Genomic DNA, 26,641 nt, shown 5'->3' on the forward strand with positions numbered 1-26,641 from the left:
TTGAGGGGGAATAATGCCCAGTAAGTCTGCAATGGTAGATTGATGCCAGGTTGAAAGGGCTTTATCTACCAAAGATAGGAGTTTACATTATAGCTTCTTGAGCAGGGGAATGGCATGGCAAAATGTATGCTTTAGAAATATCACTTCAACAGCTACATGGAAGATGGATTAAAAGGGATAAATACTTGAGGCAGGAAGACCATTTAGGAGGCTTTTGCTATCATCTGTGTGACAAGTGATGAGCACTGAGCTAGGTTGGTGCCTATGTGAGTAGTGAGGAGGGGACAGATATGACAAGTATTTGGGGTAGAATCTGTGAGACTTGACAACTGGTTGGAGAGGTAGTGAAGGGAGGTGAAAGAGAGGAAAAGGTGGTGAGTGATTCTTAAATATGAGGGATCAAAGAAATAGGAAGGCTGGGAAGAAAGATGGGTTGTGGGGCAGCTAAATGGTGTAGTGGATAGAGCACTGGCCCTAGAGTCAGGAGGACTTGAGTTCAATTCTGGTCTCAGACACTTGATACTCACTAGCTGTGCGACCCCGGGCAAGTTACTTAACCCTGATTGCCTCGCCAAAAAAGAGAGATGGGTTTTTGGGGGAAATAATGGATTCTATTTTGGATATGTTGAATTTCAACTGCCTATAGGACTTATCCAATACCTATTTGGTGATAGAGTTTAGGACACAGTGGGGATAGATATATAGATCTGGTAGTCCTCTGTAGAGAGATAATAATGGAACTCATGGGAACTGATGGAATCCCAAGTAAGAATATATAGAGAAAAGATTAGAGGACCTAGAATTGAACCATGTCATAGCCAGTGGGATATGGATGAGAATTCTACAAAGGAGATGAGAAGATTACAGACAGGCAGAAAACTAGGAGAAATCAGAACTAGTGTCTATGAGAGAGTGGTCAACAATATGAAATGCTTCAGAGAAGTCATAAAGAATGAGGGCTGATATCTATAGTCATATGAAAAAATGCTCTAAATCACTGTCAATTAGAGAAGTGCAAATCAAAACAACTCTGAGGTGCCACATCACACCTATCAGATTGGCCAACATGACAAAACAGGAAAATGATAAATGTTGGAGAAGATGTGGGAACACTAATGCATTGTTGGTGGAGTTGTGAAATGATCCAACCATTTTGGAAAGCAATTTGGAACTATGCCCAAAGGGCTATAAAAATGTGCTTACCCTTTGATCCAGCAATAGTACTTCTAGGGCCGTATCCCAAAAAGATCATATAAATGGGAAAAGGACCCACATGTGCAAAAATATTTATAGCAGCTCTTTATGTGGTGGCAAAGAATTGGAAATTGGGGGGATGCCCATCATTTGGGGAATGGCTGAACAAGTTGTGGTATATGAATGTAATAGAATTCTATTGTATAAGAAATAATGAGCAAGTGGACTTCAGAAAAACCTGGAAAAACTTGTATGGACTGATGCTAAGTGAAGTGAGCAGAACCAGGAGAACATTATATACACTAACAGCCACATTGTGCAATGACTAACATTGATAGACTTAGCCCTTCTCAGCAATGCAAGGATCTAAGACATCTCCAAAAGTCTCACGATGAAAAATGCTTTCCACATCCAGAGACTGAACTATGGAGTTTGAATGCAAATTGAAGCATACTATTTGCTCTTTTTTTTTTCTTCTGTTTTGTTTTGTTTTTTCTTTCTTGTGGTTTCTCCTATTGGTTCTAATTCACATGACTAATGTGAAAAATTTTTTTAAAAAGATTCACTTTAAAAAAAAAAGAATGAGGGCTGAGAACAGGTCCTTGAGGTTGGCAATTAGGAAGTCATTTGTAACATTTGAATGATGAGGTCTGACCCCAGATTACCAAGGGTTGGAGATCCCCACCAAAATTATTCTACTTTTATTTTGTATATGTTTTGTATAAACTTATATGTGTACATGTTGTTTCCCCTATTGGAATGCAGCTTGGCTATTAAGCAGGCCTCGAAAAACCAAGAAACCAGTGTTCAAATTTTGCCTCTAACACAAACTGTGTCACCATGGGCAAGTCACAACATCTCAGTGCTCTAGGCAACTCCAAGACTGTGGGTTCCTTAGGAATATACCCAACCACATTGGAAGAGGAAGTTTCCTTATCTGGGAGTTCCCTATATCAGTGAAACCACAAGTCCATTTCCTATAACTATCTCTACTGCCTGAAACATAGTGGACACTTAATACATGCTCATTGATTATTTGAACAGACTTCTAATGAGTTTCACTACCTCTCTTCTCCCTCCTTCAAACCATTTTACATCCTGCTGCCAGATTAATCTTTATGTATAGATCCAGTCTAATCCTTGGCTCCTAATATAACTAACTCTCCCTGGCCCTCATTTTATGGTTCTTAAATAAGTTGAATAGGGCAAATTATTATTAAGGAGCCTTCCAGCTTAAAAAAAAAATCTGATTCTATGAAATATTAAAATTAGAATGAGGGACCTTTTCTCCTGGACCACATTGGAGACACAAAAAGAAATTCTTTACTTCTCGCTTATCTAGACTTCCCAAATATTGCAATTAATTAACTCACTTTATATTAGTTATATCTTAGATTGGTGGGAGTAGCCTGGTGGCTCTATATAATTTAGGAACCCAGTTCTATATGATTGAATTTGAGAAACACCCTCATTTTATCAACCCATTTACAAACTAATGAGTGAAGTAGGCAGCTGGATAATCTCAACCATTTTATGTAAACTTTTGTTGGATGAGCTTGAGAGAGTGACATTTTCTGACCTTGTTCACAGAATCTTGTGGCTCACCTTATTTGAAACAGCCTCCTCTACACTGACTTTACCCAGAAGATTTTAAAATAAGAAGCTCCAGTAGATTTTTTGCTTCAATAATAGCATGAACTTGTTCCTATTTATTCCTATTTTTAGTTGATAATAACATTACCTAGATGCTGTGGAGTTGTCTGTTTACTCTCCTTAAACCTATTAGCTAAAGAGGTTGTCGATTTTTAAAATTATTATTATCATCGTAATCATTATTGAAATTATCAATAGTGAGCTCAAATAGTGAGAAAAGTTGTATAGAAGTAAAACTGAAAAGGAACTGGAATTGATGTGGTCACAAAAAAGAGAAATTCCATTAAGAGTTATAGCCACTGGTCACTGGGGATATAAAGGTAAAAATGAAATAGGTCTTTCCCTCTAAGAGCTTATATTCTACCAGAGAGACATGTCTGTGTAAATATGTATGAAATAGATGGAAGGTCATCTGTGGGTGAGGATCCTCAGGATGTAGTGCTTTTACCTTAAAATACCAGTGGCAATATTACCATAATAAAGATGCAATAAGGGCTGTTGGTTCTATAGATGTTAAGTGCAACCCATAGGTACTCCTCTTGATTTATGTTTTGACCCAAATTTTGAAGATTGAAAAATATTATATATAAACTGCACGACCACATATTTAAAACATTGCCTCAAAACCCCAATCATAACCTGCTCTTTCGTATATATTTTGCAAGTGACGTCCTATATCCTAATATATAAGTGATATGAAGCAATAAATACCATGCAATACTTGCCAACATTTCCTATTAAAACACCAGTTGATATTTGGTGATATTGGATGGGAATAGTTAACTTTGTTTTTTTTGCTTTCCGGAAAAACATTTCCAAGGTTGACTATTGCAAAAAAAGAAACAATTTGTGGAAGGGCTGGATTGAGGAAACATTATAGACATGATTTTGCTAATGCAATTCACATAGCAAATATAACTACTGAATACAATATTCTGTTGACTATTGAAAGCTAAATACATTATGTAAACAAACACAGTCACACTTTTGTTTGTAATGATTTTTGTTGGTATAAGCACACACTAAGCCAGGACTTTCAGACCAGATCTTGCTGATTAAAATAAATAATTTTTTAAAATCATGAAGACATGTAAATCATTTTAATTATTGCTGAACGATGGAAACCCAAGGGTTTTATGTAGCTGGTATGGCTTAAAAATGATTATTCAGAATTCAGAAAGCCTTTCCCAATGTTTCACATTTAAAAATATATTTTTAAATTTGAAAAAAAAGTTATAGCAACTAGAATTAAAAGTTAGAAGTTACTTATTTTCACAAATACTGACTTAGCAAATATGTACTAAACATTTGAAATATTAACAAATTTATATGACATTTTAGGATTTAAGAAGTCTTTTACTGACAACAACCCTTTGAGGCAGGTCATTCAGTTATTCTTCCTCTACAGAAAAGGACATGGAATCAGGGAGAAATGAAGTGACATACCTTGGGCCATGAAAGAGTAAATGTTTCAGGAGCCAGGAAATGAGTAAAGAAGACCAGTCTTCTATACTATACTTCCAAAAGCAGAGCAACACTTGAGTGTGCATATAATACACAGAAATGTGATTTCACCCATGATCTTTCTTTCCTCTAAAATTTAAAGATGTAGGAAGATTTGACCATCCTCAGAATAAACTTGCCATTGGGCAGATTATCAAAGATATTGGAAAGCCTCGAAACTATGGCTTAACAGATGAAGAAAAAGCAGAAGAAGAACATAAAGCTGCGGAGGAACGCCTAGCAAAGGAGGCTGCAGAGGAGGCAGAGCGGGAGCATAGGGAGGCTATTGAAACAGCAGAAAAGATAGCACGTTGGGAGGAGTGGGTAAGTTGCTTTATTTTCTTTAACAGATACTTTTTTTTTTAAACATCACTGTTGGGGCAACTAGGTGTGCAGTGGATAGAGCAGCAGCCCTGGATTCAAGAGGACCTGAGTTCATATGCGACCTCAGATACATAACACTAGCTGTGTGACCCTGGGCAAGTCACTTAACCCTATTGCCTAACCCCCAAAAAAACCATCACTGTCACGTCTCCATAGGTGTCCTTCTCTGTCTAGCTTTCCCTCCCAATTCCCCATAGTCTTTAAATATGAGATAATTTATTTTGTTGCTTGTGCTTTCTTTGGCAACTGTACTTATTTAACTTTTTTGTGTTTCTCTTTCATGGAGTATTTGGAAATCAAATAATCTTCTCACATTTTTAAAATCTTCTTTAAAAATTTATTTAGTATTTTATTTGTCTCCAGTTACATGCAAAAACATTTTTCAGCATTCATTCTCAAAACTTTGAGTTCCAAATTCTCTCTCTTCCTCCCTCCCTACCCTGACTCATTGAGAAGGCAAGCAATTCAATATAGACTATACATGTGTAGTCAGGGGGCAGTTAAGTGGTGCAACGGTTAGAGAGCACTGGTGCTAGAGTCAGGAGGACCTGAGCTTAAATCTGGCCTCACACGCTTGACACTAGCTGCGTGACACTGGGCAAGTCATTTAACCCCATTGCCTAGCCAAAAACAAAAACAAAAACAAAAAAAAAGTGTAGTCAGGCAAAACACTTCAATAATAGTCAATTCCATTTTTTTAAGAAATGCTTCAAATATCTCTTTTTTATAGAATATCTGTCTTTTTTTCCCCCATAGATAGGTTCATATTTTCAGTGTATGTCATTTTGGATTACATCTTGAGTTCCTTTGCTTTTCAGAATACATTTTTCCATTGTGTTCTGTAGTTTCTAGAGAGTGAATAGTCTTGTGTGATTAAAATTTCCTTTTCTTTACCTTTGAAGGTTTTTCTCCTGGTGGCTTTACAGAATTTGTTGTTTATCATTGGAATTGTTAAATTTAACCACTATGTGTCTTGGGTTTATCATTTTAGTGAAAGGTACTTTATTCCTATTCTTTTTAGTAATTTTATCATAAGTGAATACTATGCTGGTTGGAGTTTTCTGCATCTATTAATCTAAACAATTTTATTAATTGTAGTATTAATATGATATACTAAATTTATAATTTTTCCAAAGTCAAATCATTTCAACATTTCTGGCATAAATCCAACCTGGATATAAAAAAACATATTGCTCTAACCTTCTTATTACTACGTTATTTTATATTTTTACATCTGTAGTTCTTACGGTAAAATAGTCTATAGTTTTCTTTTTTTACTTTTTCTCTCCCTAGTTTGGGGGTATCAGGAACATATTTGTCTCACGGAAAGAATTTGGTAAGGGATCTTTCTCAATTTTATGAATAGTTTATATAAAAGGGATTATTTGTGGCTTGCTCAGTTTAACGCTCTGAGATCACATCATTTTGAGTCTCTATTTTATTTTCCATTTTGTTAATTGAGATATTTATATTTTTTGTAAATATTCATTAATTTTGCTGTTGACATATAATTGGGTATAATAGTATCTGAAAACTTCCTTTAATTCTTCTCCATCACTGTGAATTCTCTTTTTTAATTTTTATTTTGCTAGTGTGATTTTCCTTTCTTTCTTGTAGCAATTTGTCTAGAAATTTGTTTATTTTATTGGTCTTTAAAATTTTTTCCCATTTTATTTATCTTTTTTTGTTTTCCATTTTGTTTCTTCATTGATTTTTCAGGATTTCTAATTATTGTGTTCACTTGAGAGTATTTGTTGATCTTCTAGTTTTTTTTTTCAGTTGCCTATACAATTTATTTATCTTCTCTTTCCTTCTTTTCTGCAAGTGTTTAGAAACATAAATGTGTGTAGTATTTCTACCCCTCTCATTTTGTTTATGAGTTCTTTATGCCCTAGCATATGATTAGTTTCTTTATTTCAATTTTTATTATGAATTTTAAAATTAATAAACATGAGCATTTTTATAAACAAAGAATAGAAAAAGAGGATTGATTAAAAACTGTGAATCTCTATTCTGTTGATGTTTTAAATGTTTCATTTGTATTCTTTTTCTTTTTCATCTTTGTCACTGTCTTGTCACCTCTTTCTCCTGTAACAAATAAGTATAGTCAAGTAAAACAAATTCACACATTGGTTATATCTGAAAGTATTTATCTCGTTGCTGAATGTGCCTTGAGATTTCCATTCTTTCTGCAGAGAGATGGGAAATATGCGTAAGTCATCATTATTCTTGAGAGGTGATATTACTTTCATCAGACTTCTTAAGTCTTTCAGAGTTGTTTTCCTTAAAATATTGTAGTCATGATATAAATTATTCTCTTGGTTCTACTCAACTCTGTAACAGATCATAAAAATCTTCTCAGTTTTTTCTGAATCCATCCCTTTCATTATTTCTTATGGATCAATAATATCCTATTACATTCATATACCATAATTTGACCATTCCCTAGTTGATGGTGCCCCCTTTATTTTGTTTTTTGTTTTTTGCTTCAAAAAAAAGTGTTGCTATAAATATTTTATATGGATGGATCTTTTGTTTCTTTGAGTTTTTAGTATATTTGTAGTTGTCACTATGTCAAAGAGTATGTACAGTTCAGTAATGTTGGGAGTATAGTTCCAAAATGTTTTCCAGAATGGTTCGACCAATTCACAGTTCCACCAACAATGCATTAATGTGCTTTTCCTCCTACATCCCCTCTAATAATTGTCATTTTCCATTTTTTACCATTCTCATAAAATGGCACTTTGACTCCTGACCAGACTTCCAGACTCCTTAGGTCATACCTCTTCCTGCTCCTGCCTGCTGTGAGACAGGTTTCCAGGGATATCAGATGATTCAAGAACACCAGCTGCCACAAGATCAGCCCTTGAGGAATAATCTTGAACTGTTAAATCATCTGCCTCCCTCACCTGGATCTGTCCCAATCCACTGATACTCTGCCCGGACTTAATCCTTAGCTGTTAGCATATTCCTATCCCTTTATACTCTTTGCATTCAGGTGATTCTGAACCTCTGGTTGCCAGTGAACAAACCTAATAGCCTACCCTAAGTATCCCCTCCCTTATTCCTAAACACCTTATATCCCATTCAGTGACTAGTTCTAGATCTACTCACCTCTTCCACTGTGCCTTCTGGAACACCTGCTCCATAATGAGCTGACTTCCTTTCATCTTAAAGTTCTTCCTTTCTTCCTCCTTCCATCATTTGGTACTCACTGAGACCTTGCTTCCTCCTGATGATATTGGTTCTCTAGCCACCCTTTCTTGCACTGGCAACACTTTCTCTCATATCCTCCTGACTCCCTAGTCCTGGTGGTGGAGTCAGGATACTCTTTGATCTCCATTTACATTACCAGATTCACCTGCCCTCAGCAACCTCTCCTCCTTTGAGGTTCATGCTATCCATATTTACCATCCAATATAGATCTTAATGGTTTTTAGCAGACAATTTCTAGCAAATTCTTTTCCCCCTCCCTCAATGAGTTAAATGTGTAGCTCCATTGTAACTCCTGCCCTCACACAAGGGAACTTAAACAAACATTGATGTTCTCTCAAATACCCTGGCAGCTCAATGGCACAGTGGATAGAGTGCAGGCCCTGCAATCAGGAGGACCTGAGTTCAAATTTGGTCTCAGATACTTACTAGCTATGTGACCCTGGACAAGTCCCTTAACCCTGGAGAAAAAAGCTGGAGAAGGAAATAGCAAACCATTCCACCCTAGTTTTTTTGCTAAGAAGACCCCAAATGGGGTCACAGAGAATCTGACACAACTAAAACGATTCAACAACAACAAATGCCCTTCCCAGCTTAGGTATCCCAGTTTTCCATTTTGTTGCCAGTTTTCTAGTCTACTTAATTCCACTTTAGCCATACATAGAGATGGATTAGAGGTAGATACACCCTTCAACTTGCCTTCACCTGAAAATACTCTGCTTCCATGTTCATGAATTCTAAAGTTTCTTTATCTGATTGTGATCTTATTGTCATTCTACCTTTCCTGATGCTTTGTAACATCTAACCCTGTTCTTCCAGTTCACTATTACCTCTGATCTCTCTACCCTCCAGTATGTTCTCAGCCCATAATCCCTGCATTGAGTAACAAAAAAGCATAGTAAAGCAAAACAGCTTTTGTAGTATCTGCAAATGTATATCTCATTCTTTTTTTTACTTTCATTTTTAAAAATTTTCAGTTCTGATGGCAGAGGGAAAGCAGTGACTTGCTTGAACTCTCCGCCAAACCCCTCCAAATACCTGTAAAAAAAATGGCTCTAAAGAAATTCTAAAGCAGCAGAATCCACAAAAAGACAGAGTGAAAGAAATTTCCAGCCCAAGACAACCTGGATGGTTGATCAGAAAGGTATATCATGCCGGGCAGGGAGAGGAGTGCAGTTTGGTGTGGGTGCGCAGGGCACAGCGAACCTGGAACAGGCCCCAGAGGACTGAATCGCTGGCAGCTGTGGTGGTTTCCAGACTTCTCAACCCACAAATGGCAAAGACAACTTAGAAGGTCAGTGGGAAAACTCTGTGACTGCGGTAAGAGTTAGAAGCTAGGTTTGAGCCACAAGTCCCGAACGTGGGCCACGGCTGCCTCCTGGGGATGCAGCCCACAGATTGAGGGGGAATCAAGTGGCTGATCAGAGGGGGATTGCAGGGATCTCTTTGTCAGAGCTGAGGCAGGAATCTCTTGCTTTGCCGGTGCTTGGATCTGAGTCACAGTTCTGAGGGGCAGTCCTGGGGCTAGGAGGAGCGCTGACATGGTGGAGCTTGTTGTGGCTGTGGAGAGGAAACACCTTGCCCCTTATCATAGCACCTTGGAAGAACTGAAAATTTACAGGTCCCTAGAAGTATCTCTGAAAACAGCTGCATAAACCCCCAAAGCTTGGGACAGTACATTCTCCACATTGGAAGCAGACTCTTACCTTACCTTAAGTTTAAAACTCAAGTAATTGGCCAGAATCATGATTAAGCAGTGCAAAAAGAGTCAGACTATGTTATCTTACTTTGGTGACAAAGAAGATCAAAACATACAACCAGAAGAAGACAACAAAGTCAAAGTTCCTACATGCAAAGCTTCCAAGAAAAATATAAATCAGTCTCAGACCTTGGAAGAGCTCAAAAGGGATTTTGAGAAGCAAGTAAGAGAAGTAGAGGAAAAACTGGGAAGAGAAATAAGAGTGATGCAAGAAAATCATGAAAAACAAGTCAACAGCTTGCTAAAGGAGACCCAAAAAAATACTGAAGAAAATAACACCTTAAAAAATAGCCTAACCCAAATGGCAAAAGAGGTCCAAAAAGCCAATGAGGAGAAGAATGCCCTGAAAAGCAAAATTGGCCAAATGGAAAAGGAAGTCCAAAAGCTTACTGAAGAAAATACTTCCTTAAAAATTAGAATAGAGCAATTGGAAGCTAGTGACTTTATGAGAAATCAAGACACTGTAAAACAAATCCAAAAGAATGAAAAATTATGGGGGCAACTGGGTGGTGCAGTGGATAGACCACCGGTCCTAAAGTCAGGAGGACTCGAGTTCAAATCTGGCCTCAGACCAATCACTTGACACTTACTAGCTGTCTGACCCTGGGCAAGTCACTTAACCCCAATTGCCTAAAAGTAAAAAAAAAAGAATAAAAAATTAGAAAATAATGTGAAATATCTTATTGGAAAAACAACTGACCTGGAAAATAGATCCAGGAGAGAGAATTTAAAAATTATTGGACTATCTGAAAACCATGATCAAAAAAAGAGCCTAGACATCATCTTTCAAGAAATTATCAAGGAAAACTGCCCTAATATTTTAGAATCAGAGGGCAAAGTAGAAACGGAAATAATCCACTGATCTCCTCCTGAAAGAGATCCCCAAAGGAAAACTCCTAGGAATATTGTAGCCAAATTCCAGAGTTCCCAGGTCAAGGAGAAAATATTACAAGCAGCCAGAAAGAAACAATTCAAGTACCGTGGAAACACAATCAGGATAACACAAGATTTAGCAGCTTCTACATTAAGGGACTACAGGGCATGGAATATAATATTTCAGAGGGCAAAGGAGATAGGATTACAACCAAGAATCACCTACCCAGCAAAACTGAGTGTAATCCTTCAGGGGAAAAAATGGTCATTCAGTGAAATAGAGGACTTTCAAGCATTCTTGATGAAAAGACCAGAGCTGAATAGAAAATTTAACTTTCAAATACAAGACTCAAGTGGAACATGAAGAGGTAAACAGGAAAGAGAAATCATAAGAGACTTATTAAGGTTGAACTGTTTATATTCCTGCAGGGAAAGATGATATTTGTAACTCATGAGACCTTTGTCAGAATTAGGGTAGCTGGAGGGAAAAATTATATGTATGTATAGATAGATAGATAGATAGATAGATAGATAGATAGATAGATAGATAGAGGGCACAGGGTGAGTTAAAGATTAAGGGGTCATATCTGGAGAATAAAATTAAGGGGTGGAAGAGGATTATACTAGGAGAAGGAGAAAGGGAGAGGTAGAATGGGGTAAATTATCTCGCCAAAAAAAACAGAAAAGAAAAGGCTCTTGTAGTGGAGGGGAAACGCGGGAAGGTGAGAGGAAATGAGTGAATCTTATTCTCCTAGTATTTGACTTAAGAAGGGAATAACATATACACTCAATCTGTCTTACCCTACAGAAAAATAGTGGGGGAAGGGGACAAGAGAGTAAGGGGATGATAGAGAAGAGGGCAGATTGGGAAAGAGGGTAATCAGAAGCAAATACTTCTGAGGAGGGACAGGGTCAAAAGAAAGAATAGAATAAATGGCAGGGCAGGATAGGATTAAGGGAAATGGAGTTAGTTTTTCACAGCATGTCTACTATGAAAGTGTTTTACATAACTGCACATGAATAACCTATATTGAGTTGCTTGCCTTTTCAATGAGGGTGGGTGGAGAGGGGAGAAAATTTGGAACCCAAAGATTTAAAAACATGTGTTTAAAAAAAAGTTTTCACATTCAACTGGGAAATAAGAAATACAGGAAATGGGGTACAGAAATCTAGCCCACCCTACGGGAAAATAAAAGGAGAAGGGGTTAAGAGAAGGCGGGGAGAGATAGAAGGGAAGGCAGACCAGGGGAAGGGGTATTCAGAATGCGTGCCATCTTGGGGTGGGGGCAGGGGCAAAATGGGGTGAAAATTTGGAACTCAAAATCTTGTGGAAGTAAAGGTTGAAAACTAAAAATAAATAAATTTATTAATAAAAAAAATTAGTAAAAAAAATGAAAAAAATTTCGGTTCCAAATTCTCTTCCTCCTTCCAGCTCCTTCCCCATCCATCGAGAAGGCAAACAATATACCCATTATACATGTAAAGGTATGCAAAATATTATTTTGGGAAGATTTTTTTTCTATTTTTGCCAACAGTTCAATATTGGAATTAATTGTTCTTTGAAAGTTTGATAAAATTCACTTGTAAATATATCTGGTCCTAGGTTTATTTTTTCTTTGAGAGCTCATTTATGGTTTATTTATCCTATTTCTTTTTTTGAGATTGGGTTATATAAATTCTCTATTTCTGGTTCTAATAATCTGAGAAGTTTATATTTTTATAAATATTTATTTTAGATTAATGTATTTAATTTTTCAGCTTTGTTACATAACCTGGCAAAATAATTCCTTTATTTCCTCTTCATTTATTGTAAATTTTCCTTTTTCATTTTATATTTTGGCAATTTGATTTTCTTTTCTTTTTAAAAATCAGATTTACCAGCCTTCAATTCTATTAGTTGTAAAACTTTTATTTATTTTGTTTGTTTTATATGCTTTTATTTATTAATTTTATATATCAATTCAATGGAAGGTAGGCAGTTTGAGTGAGAGGCAAGAGAGATTGAAGGATCTCTAGTTCTGCTATGAGGAGTGGAATAAACTATGTAGATCCTACCAGAGTGAGAGAGATATCATGACTCTTCAAGTTTGCCACGGAGGATGATTTTACTATTTCCTTCCCATCCTACTTCTTGTCTTCTTTCTCTCCCCATTCCATAGATAGAGAGTTCCTGTTCTGAAACTTCAGTTCGAAGTGTTAAAATTTCATTTGTAATACATGTTTAATTAGATACAAAAGCACCTAGATAAAACTTAACTATCATTGTTCTGATCTATGTGTTTCATCATTTCTGAGTAAAGTACTATGAAAAGAAACAGAGCTAGTTAGGACAAACCGTATAGATTAATGTGAAAAAGACAGAGGCTTTTAGACCTTCTGTTTAAATCATGGATTTTATCTCATTTGGGATCTCGGAAGAGCGAACATTACTAATTGTTATATGTGATAAACTTCTCCAAAGGCGAGAAAGATCAAGTAGTGCAACTGCGTCATGGGACTTGGCTACAGAACTGATTTCCCGTTGTCCCCGTCCATGCGTGCTCACAGAGCTCTTTCTGCTGGGGTCGAGCTGAGGGAGAAGAGAATAGCTGAAAAAAAAAAATACACCACACCAATATTCCAAGGATGTGGGATACGGCAAGAAGTAGCTCGCTTTCCTTTTCACTTTGTACAACCAGTCCACATGGATACCTAAGCACTTCATTGACATTTAACCCTCTTCCAATTGCTCAAATGCATTATTTACCTTTCTAGGCTTCTCTTGAATCTTATGTTTGCATTTCAGAGTTTCTACTCAGCTCTTGTCAAAATTTTCATCAGGTATGCTTTAATTTCTTTGTTCCATTCAAGTTTCCTTTGTTTTCCTTTGTCTTGCATGTTGTTATTCTTGATTGTAAGCCTTTATTTTTGGCCTTTTGAAATATTGTTTTCCAGGATTTCCTGTCATTTTAAGTAGAAGCTACCAATTCTTATGAGATCCTGAGTTCCTTGGTACTTGAAATCTTTCTTTCTGGCTGCTTTTTTGCCATGACATTCCTAGTGTTTCCAGTTAGGAATTTCTTTTAGGAGATAATCAATGGATTTTTTTTTTCTATTTTCATTTTGCTATCTGATCTTTCTAGATCTGGCCACCTTTCTTTTATAACATCTTGAAATATGACATCTAGTTTTGTTTTTTATTTTTTTTTTAAACTTCAGGGAGTCCAGTGATTTTTATAATTCTCTCTGACCTGTTTTCCAGGTCAGATGTTTTTGTTAGAAGATATCATGCGTGTTCTGCTAATTTTTCCATCTTTTGACTTTGTTTTATTATTTCTTATTGTCTCATAGAATCATTGAGTTGTTTTCTTCATTCTGTTTTTCAGCAAGTTCACTATTTTGAGTAAAATTTCCACCTTCTGCCCTAGCTATTCTCCTAATTTTCCCCATAAGAGTCCTAGTTTCAATTCTAATTTCATTTGTTAATTCTTGCTCCATTTCTTCCAGACACTGTTGTAATCCTTGAGACCAACCTAGGCTCTGCTTGTACTTGTAGAGTTACTCACTTTTCTGGGTTAACCTCTTGGACTTCTCTCAACTCATAGATTTTCTTTATTATTTTATTTGTTTTTCTATTTGCTTATATCTCTAACTTCAGTTTAGGGATTAGGACTTTGTGCTATATGGCCAGGTTCTGTACCCACCTATATTCTTGGATTGGGTGGGCTACCCCCCTGTTTGGTCCTTTTCTCTCTATCGTCTTGGTGCTCCTGTTGCTAAAGTTGTGAATGGTTCTAGACCCTCCCTTCTTCCCCAAACTCTGGTTTTTGTTTTAATTTCACACTGACCTAATGTAGGTACTGGCCTCAGCCTGTCTTTTTATCCTTCTACTTGCACAATCCCCAGTAAGTGGTAGTTCCATCTCCTACTGTGGCCCTGGCGGGGCTCAATTAAATATATTGGAGATTGCAATGGTTTCAGGCCTCCTACAGGGTCCCCTGTCCATGTGTCTTGTCTTCAAATGGATTCTTTCTCTTGCTGTGACTCTGAGTTACTCCAACGTAGGCATTATCTGACCCTGTATTCCTATGCAGTGAGCTCTGGGGATTGGTCTATCCTTTGCACCTGCTTCAGTTGGCCAGAGTAAAGATCCCACTGGCACTTGGCCCTACTTATCAAACCATATGCTGGCTTCCAATACCTTGGAATATCTCCACTTAGTGCCCTTTGGCTTCAAGCTCCAGTTATCCAGATCTCCTGCTAGCTTCTTAGTCTGATAAAATATCCTCAATCCAAATGGTCAAGTGGTCCTTGTTTATTGGAGTTTATGTTGACTTTTACCCTTTCCTGACATGACCCTTCTCTGTGTAGCCTCAGGCTTATGGCCATCTTATTGTATAGTTCTAGATCAGGGGTGGGGAACCTGTGGCCTCAAGGCCATGTGTGGCCCTCAAGGTCCTCAAGTGCAGCCCTCTGACTGAAACCAGACTAATAAAGTTTGGTCAAAGGGCTGCACTTGAGGACCTTGAGGGCTACACATGGCTTTGAGGCCACAGGTTCCCCACCCCTGGTCTAGATTCAGTGGAGTCCTACTGTTATTTCTCTTTGGTCTTCTTGATCATTTTTCTAATCTTCTATCCTTTTAGATCTTTGCTGGAGTCTACGTGGGAGGGCTGAGCATCTCAACAACCTCTCATGTTCCTATCTTAACTATAAATCTTGTATATGGTCAGTTTTTATAAAGGTATGATATAGTGCTAAAAAAAAGTATATTCCTTAACATACCCATTCAATAATTACCAAAGGACATGTTTAATTTTTATAATATGTAGTGCTAATCCTTAATTTTTTCTTGATTTTCTTTCTGTTCTATTTGTCTAAACCTGAAGATGATAGTTTTAGAAAAACCTGGGAAGACTTATATGAACTGAGGTAAATGGCTGAATCAAGAGAACAATTTAATATAGTAACAACAACACTGTGTAGAATTCTAACATTGGAAACACTCTCAGCACCCATCTATCCCAACCCATACTCAACAAAGATCTTCACTCATCATGCCCTATAAGTGGTTATTCGCCAGCTTCTTTTTAAAGACCTTCAGTGAAGGGGAGCATAGAAATTCATTCCACTTTTAAATAGTTCTAATATCGATCCTAAATTTGCCTCTTTGCGATTTTTGCTCCTTATTTCTGGTTCTTCTTTTGGAGGCAAACTAGGATAAGTGTAATCTTTCTTCTACATAACAGCTCTTCGAAAACTTGAAAACAGCTATCATTTTGTTACCCCAAGTCTGTTTCCTCATTTTAGAGATGAAGAAATGGATGCTTTTAATGATTTGCCTGATGTCAAATAACTTCTCTGGGATTTGAGAACCTATAACAAAGAATTATTGTCAATTCAATCAATTTTAAGTGAAATTTTTATTTTTTAAATCAATAAAAATCAGTTTTCTTTCCTTGTGCTTCTCCTCTCTCCCTACTGAGAAAGAAAAATAAAACCCATTATAAACATGTATAGCTAAGCAAAACAAATGCCCCCATTGGCCATGTCAAAAAAAAAAAAAATGTCTCTGTGCTCTTGAGTCCATCACCTCACTGCCAGGAATTTGGTAGCTTGCTTCATCATGAGTTCTCTGGAATTGTGATTGGTCATTGCTTTTATTACAGTTCTAAAGTCTTTCAGAGTTATCCTTGCAATGATATTATTGTTATATAATTTGTTCTCGTGGTTCTGCTTACTTCACTCTATATCATTTTTTCTAAACTATCCCTTCATCATTTATTATATCACAATAGTATTCTACCACATTTATATACTATAAGTTGTTTAGCTATTCTCCAATTGATGGGCAGGCCCTCAGTTTTAAATTCTTTGCCACCTCAAAAAGAGTCACTGTAAATATTTTTGTAGTATGGCTCCTTTTCTTCTTTTATCTCTTTGAGATATGGACCTAATATTAGTATTACTGTATTGATGGCTATGCATAGTTTAATACTTTTGGGGTAAAGTTTCAAATTGCTTTCCAGATTGGCTAGAACAGTTAACACTTCCACTAAACTGCATTTTTCAGCATTTTCCTTTTTTTTTTTTGTCAACTTTGTCAGTCTTATGGGTGTGAGGTGGAACCTTGCAGTTGTTTTAATTTGTATTTTCTAATTATTAGTGATTTAAAGCATGTTTTCCTGTGATTATTATTGATAGCTTGGATTTCTTTCCTTAAAAGTGCCTGTTCATATGTTTTGGCCACATCAATTGGGGAATGACTTTTGTTCTTGTAAATTCAAATCAGTTCCCTATATTAATCAGGTATTTATTGAGTGTCTGTTCAATACTCTTAAATGTTGTGAAGGAAATGTTATATGGGACATAATTAAAATAGATTAGTCAACAAATATTTATTGAATGCCTGCTAGGTCTAAGAGAGTGTGCTATAGTGGACAGAGTGCTACATATTGAGTCAGAAAACCGATGTTTGAATCATTGCTATGTTACCTTGTACAAATGCTTTCACATGCTCCTCTTGGGAATCTTCTTAGCTTGGGGTTCAAAACTCTTCACAATATTGCTTCTGAGCCCCCACAACTGTGTTTCTTTTATTAACCAACCAGAGGTCACATTAGCTCAAAGCAAAAGACACTTAATTAAATAGGATAGCAAAATAAGCCATAAGAAAGACTCCCCATACACACAAGTGCACATTGTCTCATAGGTTATAATTGCACTGTTGGGAGAAGGGACAAATTCAGGGAACATTGTGAGCAAGAAATATGCATAAAAGGGAAATGTGCACCAAAGGGGGAGGTACATAAAGGGACACGCATAATAAAGAACAAAAGTGGCCCTGGATCACCTGGATCAGAAGTTATATATAACCAAGTCTTACTCTTAAAGTAGCATCTCTTCTGGAGTACTTCTCTTCCTCAAGTGTTGCTACTTACTTCTTCAACAGAACTGAAAATATCTACTGGTGATGTCATCAGGCAATGAGCTACTATCCTGAGTTTAGGTCTTCTGGTGATTTCTTTTCTCTGTTGTCTCTGCTACTTCTCCTTTTTGTCATTTGTGGGCCTTCAGCTTTTAATTGTCTTTTCCCCTTTATGGTATAGCAGATAGATTGGGAGTCATCTATCCACTCGAAGCATCAGAGCACTTAAGGATCTCTTTTGAACTTTCTATCTTATACTGCTACATGAAGGGTTCAATCAGATTCTTTGACTCAAAGTGAAAAAATTCCTTTCAATATCTTTTTTTTTACTCCCATGTATCTCTTACTCTCTGTTACCAGAAACAAGACTGAAAGGAGCTAGATGGAGCTATTAACCTTTGTCCTACTTCTCTGTAGGTAATAATGTCACTCTTCTTCATATGCTTAATTTCTAGGGTTTGTGAGTATGATGCAGCACTATATCCTGAGTCCTCTCCTCTCTACTTGATCTTATCAGCTTCATGGGTTCACTTCCCACCTTTATGTAGATGACTCCCAGTCAGATTTGTGTGTGTGTGTGTGTGTGTGTGTGTGTGTCTGTGTGTCTGTGTGTCTGTGTATCCATCTAGGTATAGATGTATACATTCAGATATAGATAACCCTAGTCACTCTCCTGAATGCTGTCCCTGTATTGCTAGCTGCCCTGTACATCTCTATCTAATGTCCCTTAGGCATATCAAAGTTTCCACGTTCAAAACAGAGTTTATTATCTAGCCTCCCAAACCCTTTCCTCTTCCTGACTTCCTTATTTCTGTTGAAGGCACCTCCATCCTTCCAGTCACTCAGGTTTGCAATTTTAGACCCTTCCCTTTTCCTCAGCCAATCAGTTGCCAAGTATTCTTATTTCTACCTGCACAACATCTCTCACATGTAACAACCTCTCTTCATTCACACAGCCATGACTTTGGTTCAGTCCCTTATTATTTCCTTTCACCTAGATATTACTGCAGCTCCTTAATTGGTCTCCCAGCCCAAAGTGATATTCCTATAGCAAAGCTCTCACTATGTCACTCTCCTTTTCAATAAGTTCCAATAATTCCCTCTTGCCTCTAGGATCCAATAAAGTCTACTCTGTTTGGCATATAAAGCCTTTCACAACCAGCCTCCAGCCTACCTTTCCAGGCTTATTATTCCTCTTCACACAGACTGCATTTTGTCCAGAGTGGTTTGTTTGTTGTTCACCAGTGCACATTGTTCCATATTATATCTCCATGCCTTTGCAGAGGCTGTCACCCAGTCCTGATAGACTATACTCTTCCTAAAGTCATGGGCTTTTTCATTTTTGTCTTTCTATCCCCACAGGTCTGCTACATAATAGGAATTCAACAAAAGCTTGCTGATTGATAGATTATAGCTGGGTCATGTTGAGCTACTCCACAGGCTTAATGACACATTATGAAAGTATACTGTGGATATACTGACCATAGTCTTTGAACCAAAAATTGGCCCATGTAGTCTGACAAAAGATGCGTCATTATCAATCAACTTTGAAGTTTGTATTGCCCCAGAACATCTGGGACACATAATCATTGTAACTGTGACCCAGTATAAAATTAGAGTGAAATAGCTGCTTTGCATGATGACAGTGGTAAATGGAAGGAAAGCAGTAAAGGATCAGCTGTGACAATTGGCATTAGAATTAAAGGAGTCAGTGCAGCATGGGGTCACCTACACAAGGTTGATAATTTCCATTGTTCATTGCAGAAGATACTAGCAGACATTCACATAATGCGTTAAGGGTTATTGATCCTCGCAATCACCCTGTGAGGTATGTGCTGTGATTATCCTCTTTTTATAGATAAGGAAACTTAGGCCAAGAGACGATAAGTGCTTTTTACAAGGTCACACAGATAATAAGTAACCAAACTAGGTTTTGAAACTACCTCACTGATTCCAGATACAATGTTTTTTTCTTCTCTACCACATGACAAGCAAGTGTTTTAAAGTCAGATTTGAACCTCAGGCTTCCTGACTTCAAGTCCAGTATTCTGTTCATTATGTCATCCTGCTTTGGGGAAAATCTCAAGTAGGAACAGGATGGGAACAAGGAAATGCTGCTCCCAAGAAGAGATATGAACCACCTTCTCTCTCTATTCCACCACTCCCAACCCTACCCCATGTATGTGTGTTTCTGCATGTGTGTGTGTGTGTGTGTGTGTGTGTTGGTGTGTGGTATGAACCATATGCTATGGTCTCCCACAACCTCCAAGGTCTAAAAGGATAATTTGTATTCTTTGATATTTGATACTTCATTGAGTTTTTTTCTCAAATTTGCAGAATAAACGACTAGAGGAAGTGAAAAGAGAAGAAAGAGAATTACTTGAGGCACAATCTGTTCCACTTAGAAACTATTTAATGACAAATGTGATGCCAACACTCATGCGAGGCCTGAATGAATGTTGTAAGGTCAGGCCAGATGATCCAGTCGATTTTCTGGTAAGGAAAAAGCTTTTTTTAAAAAAAAAATTACACCATCTTGAAAATATATGTTAGAAAAAGGATCTCTGAGTTCATTGATGTCCATCATAGACTGAGGTCTCTAATCCATTCTCTTGGTCAGTTTTTGGTATGGACATGTCCTTCTTGTCAGTCTATGTCCATGCCTTTCCCTAAATCCTCTATAGAGCATGTATTCACACACTGGAGGTATCTTGATTGAAAACAAAGCAGCTAAATTAATTAATGTGTAAAAATGTTTATCATTTGGTTTAGAGCCTTAAATATATTTACAACTTATACAGAACCTTCACATAATTTTGTCATAAAATTCCTAGCCATTAACTGTACAAAAACATATCTAAGAAGAAATGTTTTTAAAATGGCTAATGTTTTCTTTTTATTTCAATTATAGGCGGAATATCTCTTCAAGAACAACCCTGAAATGGATTGAAATGGAAAATATCTCATGTTTTTAAAGAATTAGGAAGAAATTTAACATAGAAATCTGAAAAATAGCTTTAAAAATGTTTTTTGGTATTTAGGACAATGATTAATTTTATTTCTCTGCAAACAAATGTTCTATTTATTTAGTAAAACCATTATTCAAAGCCACATGGTAATGAGTGACTTTTTCTTTGCCCTGGATCTGTAATTTCATCAGTATAGGGAACTCCTCACGAGGAAATTTCCTCCACCAATGCAGATCAACAGCTGTTCTGAGTTGTATAGTATCAGAAAGTTGCCTGGAGAACTGAAATGTTAAGTGAGATGTTAACTCATATAACCAGTTTGTATCAGAAGCAACACATAAACTCAGGTCTTCCCGACCCCATGGCCAGCTCTCTATCAGGCTTTGTCTCCATAAATGACTACTACATGCAAAGTAGAATTTGGAAGGGATGTGGACCACAGGCCAGCTATAGGGAGCTCACATAGCAAAATATAGATCTCACAGCTTGTTAATTTTGTTCTTAGACTATCACTAAATATTTTACACATCAAAGATTACAGATAGTATTTATTTACAGTATGAAGAAAAAACAAATTAGTTTTAACTTGGGTAGGTGAACTAATGGGTTTCTCTGTTTGGGTTTTTTAATGACCAAAGCACCAGTGGCATTAAATGTTTATTTTTAAATGATGATTAATACTTTTAACTCATAATAAGTCAAACATAATTAACCTTCACTAAGACATTTTTGTATACTGCAGTAAATACAGGGTAAAAATTCTAACATATATACATGAAATAACTGTAAACTTCTCAGAGGAAATATTCATGTAATAGTATATGTGATTTGAATAAAACACTTATGATAAATTGAAATTTGTTTCATGTGTAATGGGGGTTGTTCCTCAGAGAGCATGTGTGGAGATGGGCTTGCCAGGACTACCCCATAAAGAGTTTGCTTTGTTGCTCTGGTCATTTCTGAGGAAGCATATGCTTCTAAAGGATTTATTTCTTCAGGGTGACAAAACAAACCTTGGGGATACCCTTGGTTCCTCCCCTATAGTGGCTAAAGAAGGAGGAGGCTGCATGAAAGCTGCATTAGAACTTTAGAAAGGGAGACTCTAGACCACAAATCAACTAAAGTTTTAAGTGAGAAAAAGATCCTGATCCTATTCTTTGGAGGCCAGGCTTCCCAAGAACTGAACCTGGTTCATATAAATGAGTACAAAGCAGAGAGGATCCCTTTGCAGAGTGCAAGAGGGCCTAGCTCCCTGACTCCTTTGAACCCAATAGTGGTTCTTATTGTTATACCTGGGAAACTTATCAGGAATCTGAAGGTCCAACTCCTATAAACTTCATTGCTTAATTCTTTTGGGGAGCCCCTTCTGTGTTCCAGGCTCATCTGAGTTTTTCTTTTTGAGTTAGCTCCTTCTGTTCTACCATGGAATGAGAATTGGAATTCAATTTGGATTGCCCCATAAGTTGGCTGAAACACATGGGAGAAATGTCAGATATTCTATTTGTTGCAGGAACCCAGAAAAATTTTTAAGAGGAAGGAGTGACTTCCAGTTGACTCCAGGTCCCTAATCCCTATAGAAAGATCCCATGTGTTCTTTTTCGGTAATGTTCCCCTCTGAGAAGTGAAGGTGAACATTTCCTTTTCCTTTTTTTAAAAACTTTTTCACTTGTTAATTATTTTAATTTAATTTTCTTTTCTTTCTCTCCTTCCTCCCCCCATTTTCTTGAGTTGGTAAAGGCCCTTCTTAAGTAAAACAAAGCAGGGATGAGGAAGGAGTTATCTTTTCTACCCTGGTAGCATGGTGGCTGCTTTCTTGTGGCAAGTAGTACAGGGGTTCAACGAGGTGAATTGAACCCAGGACTGGAGGTCCCTGACTTCCTTTTCCAATTTGTGTTTTCTTTCCTGAGCTTTGAACTGCAGTCATAAGATGGATATGACTGGCCTTTGAGACAACCTTGTAAGTTCTAGCGGTGTGATCTGTTGTATGACAGGAGTTATCTCCTACAGGCACTACGGCCCTTCTTGATAACACTGTAACATTTAACATTATAACATTTAAAAAAATCTTTGTAAAGTGTCATTTGCTTGTTGAATTTACTTGTATTTGGGGGTGATTGTGATCTTCATACCCATTAGCTCTATGCCTCAGCTGCCCCTTCTGTAAAATAAGGGGGCTCGACTTGATGACCCTTCTAGCTCTAATCTGTGATCCTGTTATAACTCAATGAAAGCTGTGGAAGGCTTGGGCCCTCCATAAAACCTGTAAATTTGGTAGTGTTTAAGGACTGAACTGCACCTTTTGGGATTCTTGAGTGCAAGACAAGGTGGGGAGAAAGGTGAGGGCACTTGAAAGAACATTGCTTGGACCTCTCTAGGGGCCCAGAGAACTTTACACACGTGGGGATAGGAACATTTGCACTGCAGTCCATTTACTGGGGATAGCAAATAGTTAATGGAGGAAAAACTATCGTAAGGGTTATATCCCATAATACAGAAAGAGAATGAGTCTGTAGGGGTCATCCCATGAAGTATATACTAGAGTTCCCCTGGAAACTTTCAGGGACTCTACAGATATGTACAACTAAAACCTAAAAAAGATTTGGAGCTTTGAGATGATGAAGGAATCTCCTTATTGGCAACTAAGCACAAGAGCCAATTATAAAACTGCTAATATGCCTGACAAACAATAGATTGGGGAAAAAATGGATTCAAAAAGCATTAGATTAAATTAATACATATATTCATTTCATATTGTAGAATTTAGTATATATTTGCATATTACATATATAGGAGAGTGAAAATTTATAAAGTCTACTCTGTACAATAATCCAAAGCATTCTATTATAGAAATTAATTTGCCAGTTGTTAAACCCAAATATGAACATTAACATTATGAACATTGACATAAGTACAAAATAGTATTGAGAACAAGTTGCTAATTTTTCTTTCATGAGCTCCAATGTATTTTTAATATATATTTTTAAAATTTTAAACTAAACATGAAAAAATAACATTTCTACATGCACATCAGAATACAGAAAGAATATTGCATATGAAAACTGTGAATCTTCATTTCATATTGCTTTTTCAAAGTACTATATATAATAAATGTCACATATTACTTTAAAAACCTTCCTGATTATCTGTGCTTCCTTCTGAACTTCCTTCTGGTTTCTTCTGTTCATTTAAAAAGATATTTCTGTGGCCCTGTTTTTTGGCATCAATATTGGTAATCCTGCCTCTCCAATAAATTTAAGCATTGTTAAGCAAAATGAAACCACACAGTGGCTATATGCAAACAAGCATGTTTCTTTCTGTACCCTGTATATGTGAACTCCAATTTAGAATGCCATAATAAGTTAACATTGGTGCTTTCTGAACAAAAACAATGTTTATTGATTGTGGATAATTTGCTATAGTGGTTGAAAAAAATGTTTTCAGATTTAGGGTCAATGGCTAACTCCAAACTGAAATCTTAAAGAACCCTCCATAATGAGCACATGATACCTATCTCCAAATATTTGAAAATTTGTCCCAGGAAAGAAGGTTTAGATTTAGATTTATTCTACTTGGCCCCATAAGATAGAACTAAGACCAGTGGATGGAAGTTAGAGAAAGATAGATTCCTTCTCAATGAAAGGAATTTCCTGTCAGAGCTATCTAAAAATTCGGTGGAATACTTCCTAGGATGCTAAGTTCTCTGTCACAAAAACAGTCTTGAAGTAGGAGACAGGGTTTTTTTTTTCTTTCAAGGGAGAAAACTTATTTTAGGGGGTCTGTGGTTTGGTTGGTTCCCATTCTGAAGATTTCTCTGCTAAGGATTCCTGAGGGATTTTTCCCCCAAGTAGGGGTAGTTTTTGTTAGGGGATCATGTGAAGAAGTCTCTGTTCACAGATCATACTATTTAAAAACTATTGTTTGTTCATAGATCATACAGTTTAAAAACTATCATTCCATCAAACCATTCCTCATACCAAACTAATCTCATTTCCTTTTTTGACAGGATTACTAAACCAGTATTCTGTATATATAATTTACTTAGATTTTAGAAAAATGCTTGAGAAAATACCTCATGCTATTCTTGTGGAAGATGGAAAGATATACATTAGAAGATAAGATAGATGGATTCAGAACTGGTTGAAAGGCCAGACTCAAGTCTTTGTTAATGGTTCAATGTCACCATGGCTGGAGGTCTCCAGGAGTCTGCGCTAAATTCTACATTATTTCTTGTTTTTATCATTGACTTAGATAAAAGGCATAGATAATACGCTTATTTTCAGACACAAAGTTGACAGGGATAGCTAACATACTGCATAACAGTCATGATCTAAAAGTTTCTTGACAAGCTAAAGCATGAAATTTAATAGGGATATAAATCCTTGCATTGGGCTTCAAAAATTCAACTTCACAAGTATAAGGTGGGATAAGCATGGTTAATCAGCAGTTCTGAAAAAAGGTCTGGGGGTTTTGGTGGACTGCAACTTCAAAATGAGTCAGCAGTGTGTTGTAGCAGCCAAAAAAAGCTAATTTGAACTTGGGCTGCATTAAGAGGACATAGCTTCTAGGAATAGGGAGGTGATAACCCCACTGTACACTTGTCACCCTTCATCTGGAGTACTGTGTTCAGTTCTGGACACCAGGGTTTAAGAAAGATATTGATAGTGTCCAGAGAAGGGCAACCAGAATGATGAGGGAAATCCAAGTAATTTCCCAAGATATCAAATATGTGGATTAATTGTTTTACTCCCAAGTTGAGTCTATGACATAGGAAGGTTGATTGATAGTACTGGGCAGAGAAGAATCAAGGGGGTAAATGATAGCTATCTTCAAGAATTTGGAAAGCTTCTGGGCTTCTAGGCAGCTAGATGGTGCAGTAGATAGAGCCCTGGGCCTGGAAACAGGAAATTCTGAGTTCAAATACGACCTCAGACATTTGCTAGCTGTGTGACCCTTGGCAAGTCACTTAACTGCTATTTGCCTCAGTTTCCTCAACTGCAAAATGGGAATAATAATAGTATGTACCTTTCAGGGGTGTTGTGAGGATTAAATGAAGTATTTGAAAAGCGTATAGCACGTTAATAGGTACTTATTTCCTTCCTTCTCATGCAGAAGAAGGATAACACCTATTTTGTTTGACTCCAGAGCACAGAAACAATAGATGAAAGATGGAAGGCAGTATAATTTCCTAATGATTAGAGCTATCCAAAAATGGATTGGCTTGCCTCAAGAGGTAATGGGTTCTCTCTTTTTGGAGATCTTCAAGCAGTGGCATCCCAGAACCTACTGAGGATGCCAGGCAACAGGAAAACTTAATACCTTCTTCCCTTTGCCTAGGCTGCTTGACTGCTCAGGGCTTGGATGAGTTGGGATTCAACAACTCCATTAGTTCTCATAAGATAGAGAAGCAACAGGCCTTACTGTCTGCCCTGCCTCTCCATCCTGTAAATCTACAAGCACTGTCATTTGATCTACTTATAAAACCTAAGAACTTCAGGCTTTGCCATCTTCCCATCACTAAACCCTTAGGACTTCTGGGCCTTTCTATGTGCTTTGAAGCTGAACTTTCCTGCACAAATTGTTTCCTAATTAGAGTGAGGTCCTTGAGAGTAGGGACCGTTTTTCTTTTTTTAGTAAGTTTTTGTTGATGTCTTTTGGTTTTTGTATTACTATCGTTTCCCCCCAGTATCCCTCACCCTCCCCTTCCCCAAGAGCCATCCTACAGAGCAAATATTTTTTCTAAATACAAATAAAAGAAAATGAACTATCAGCCTAACTGATTAATACATCAAAAAAGTCTGAAGTATGTACAACGTGCAACACTTGTGGACTTCCCATCTCTACAAAGGGGTGGATTGGGTGCATCTTCTCATGGCTTGTGGCTTGTCTTGCTTCTTCTGTTTTCATTCACAGCACATAATAAACGCTTAATTTTTTTCATTCATTTATTCCTGTCACTCCACTATTCAAGAAGCTTCAGTGGCTCTCTATTGCCTCTTAAAAAATACAAATTTTTCTGTTAGGTATTTCAAGTTTCTTACAATCTGGTTTCAGTTATATGTCTAGATTGACTCACACTATTCTCCATCATGCATTACATAGTCCAGCCCAAATGACTTACTTCCCATTATAGACACAATATTATATCTGTCTGTCCTTATGCACCAGCTGCCCCATGCCTGGTAGCCT

At 37.0% G+C, this 26,641-nt stretch overlaps 1 protein-coding gene across 1 annotated transcript in view; it reads left to right on the forward strand.

Annotated features, from left to right (window-relative positions):
* Positions 1-21,201, forward strand: part of AK7 (adenylate kinase 7) — a 104,418-nt gene extending 83,217 nt beyond the window's left edge. The window contains exons 16-18 of the mRNA XM_027849266.1: positions 4,454-4,674; positions 19,824-19,982; positions 20,398-21,201. Coding sequence (XP_027705067.1) covers positions 4,454-4,674; positions 19,824-19,982; positions 20,398-20,436 — 419 coding nt within the window. The 3' untranslated portion in view covers positions 20,437-21,201. The remainder of the gene's footprint in view (positions 1-4,453; positions 4,675-19,823; positions 19,983-20,397) is intronic.
* Positions 21,202-26,641: the final 5,440 nt, after the last annotated feature.

Source organism: Vombatus ursinus, unplaced genomic scaffold, assembly GCF_900497805.2.
Source record: "Vombatus ursinus unplaced genomic scaffold, bare-nosed wombat genome assembly UNPS02007284.1, whole genome shotgun sequence".
Classification (NCBI taxonomy): Eukaryota; Metazoa; Chordata; class Mammalia; order Diprotodontia; family Vombatidae; genus Vombatus; species Vombatus ursinus.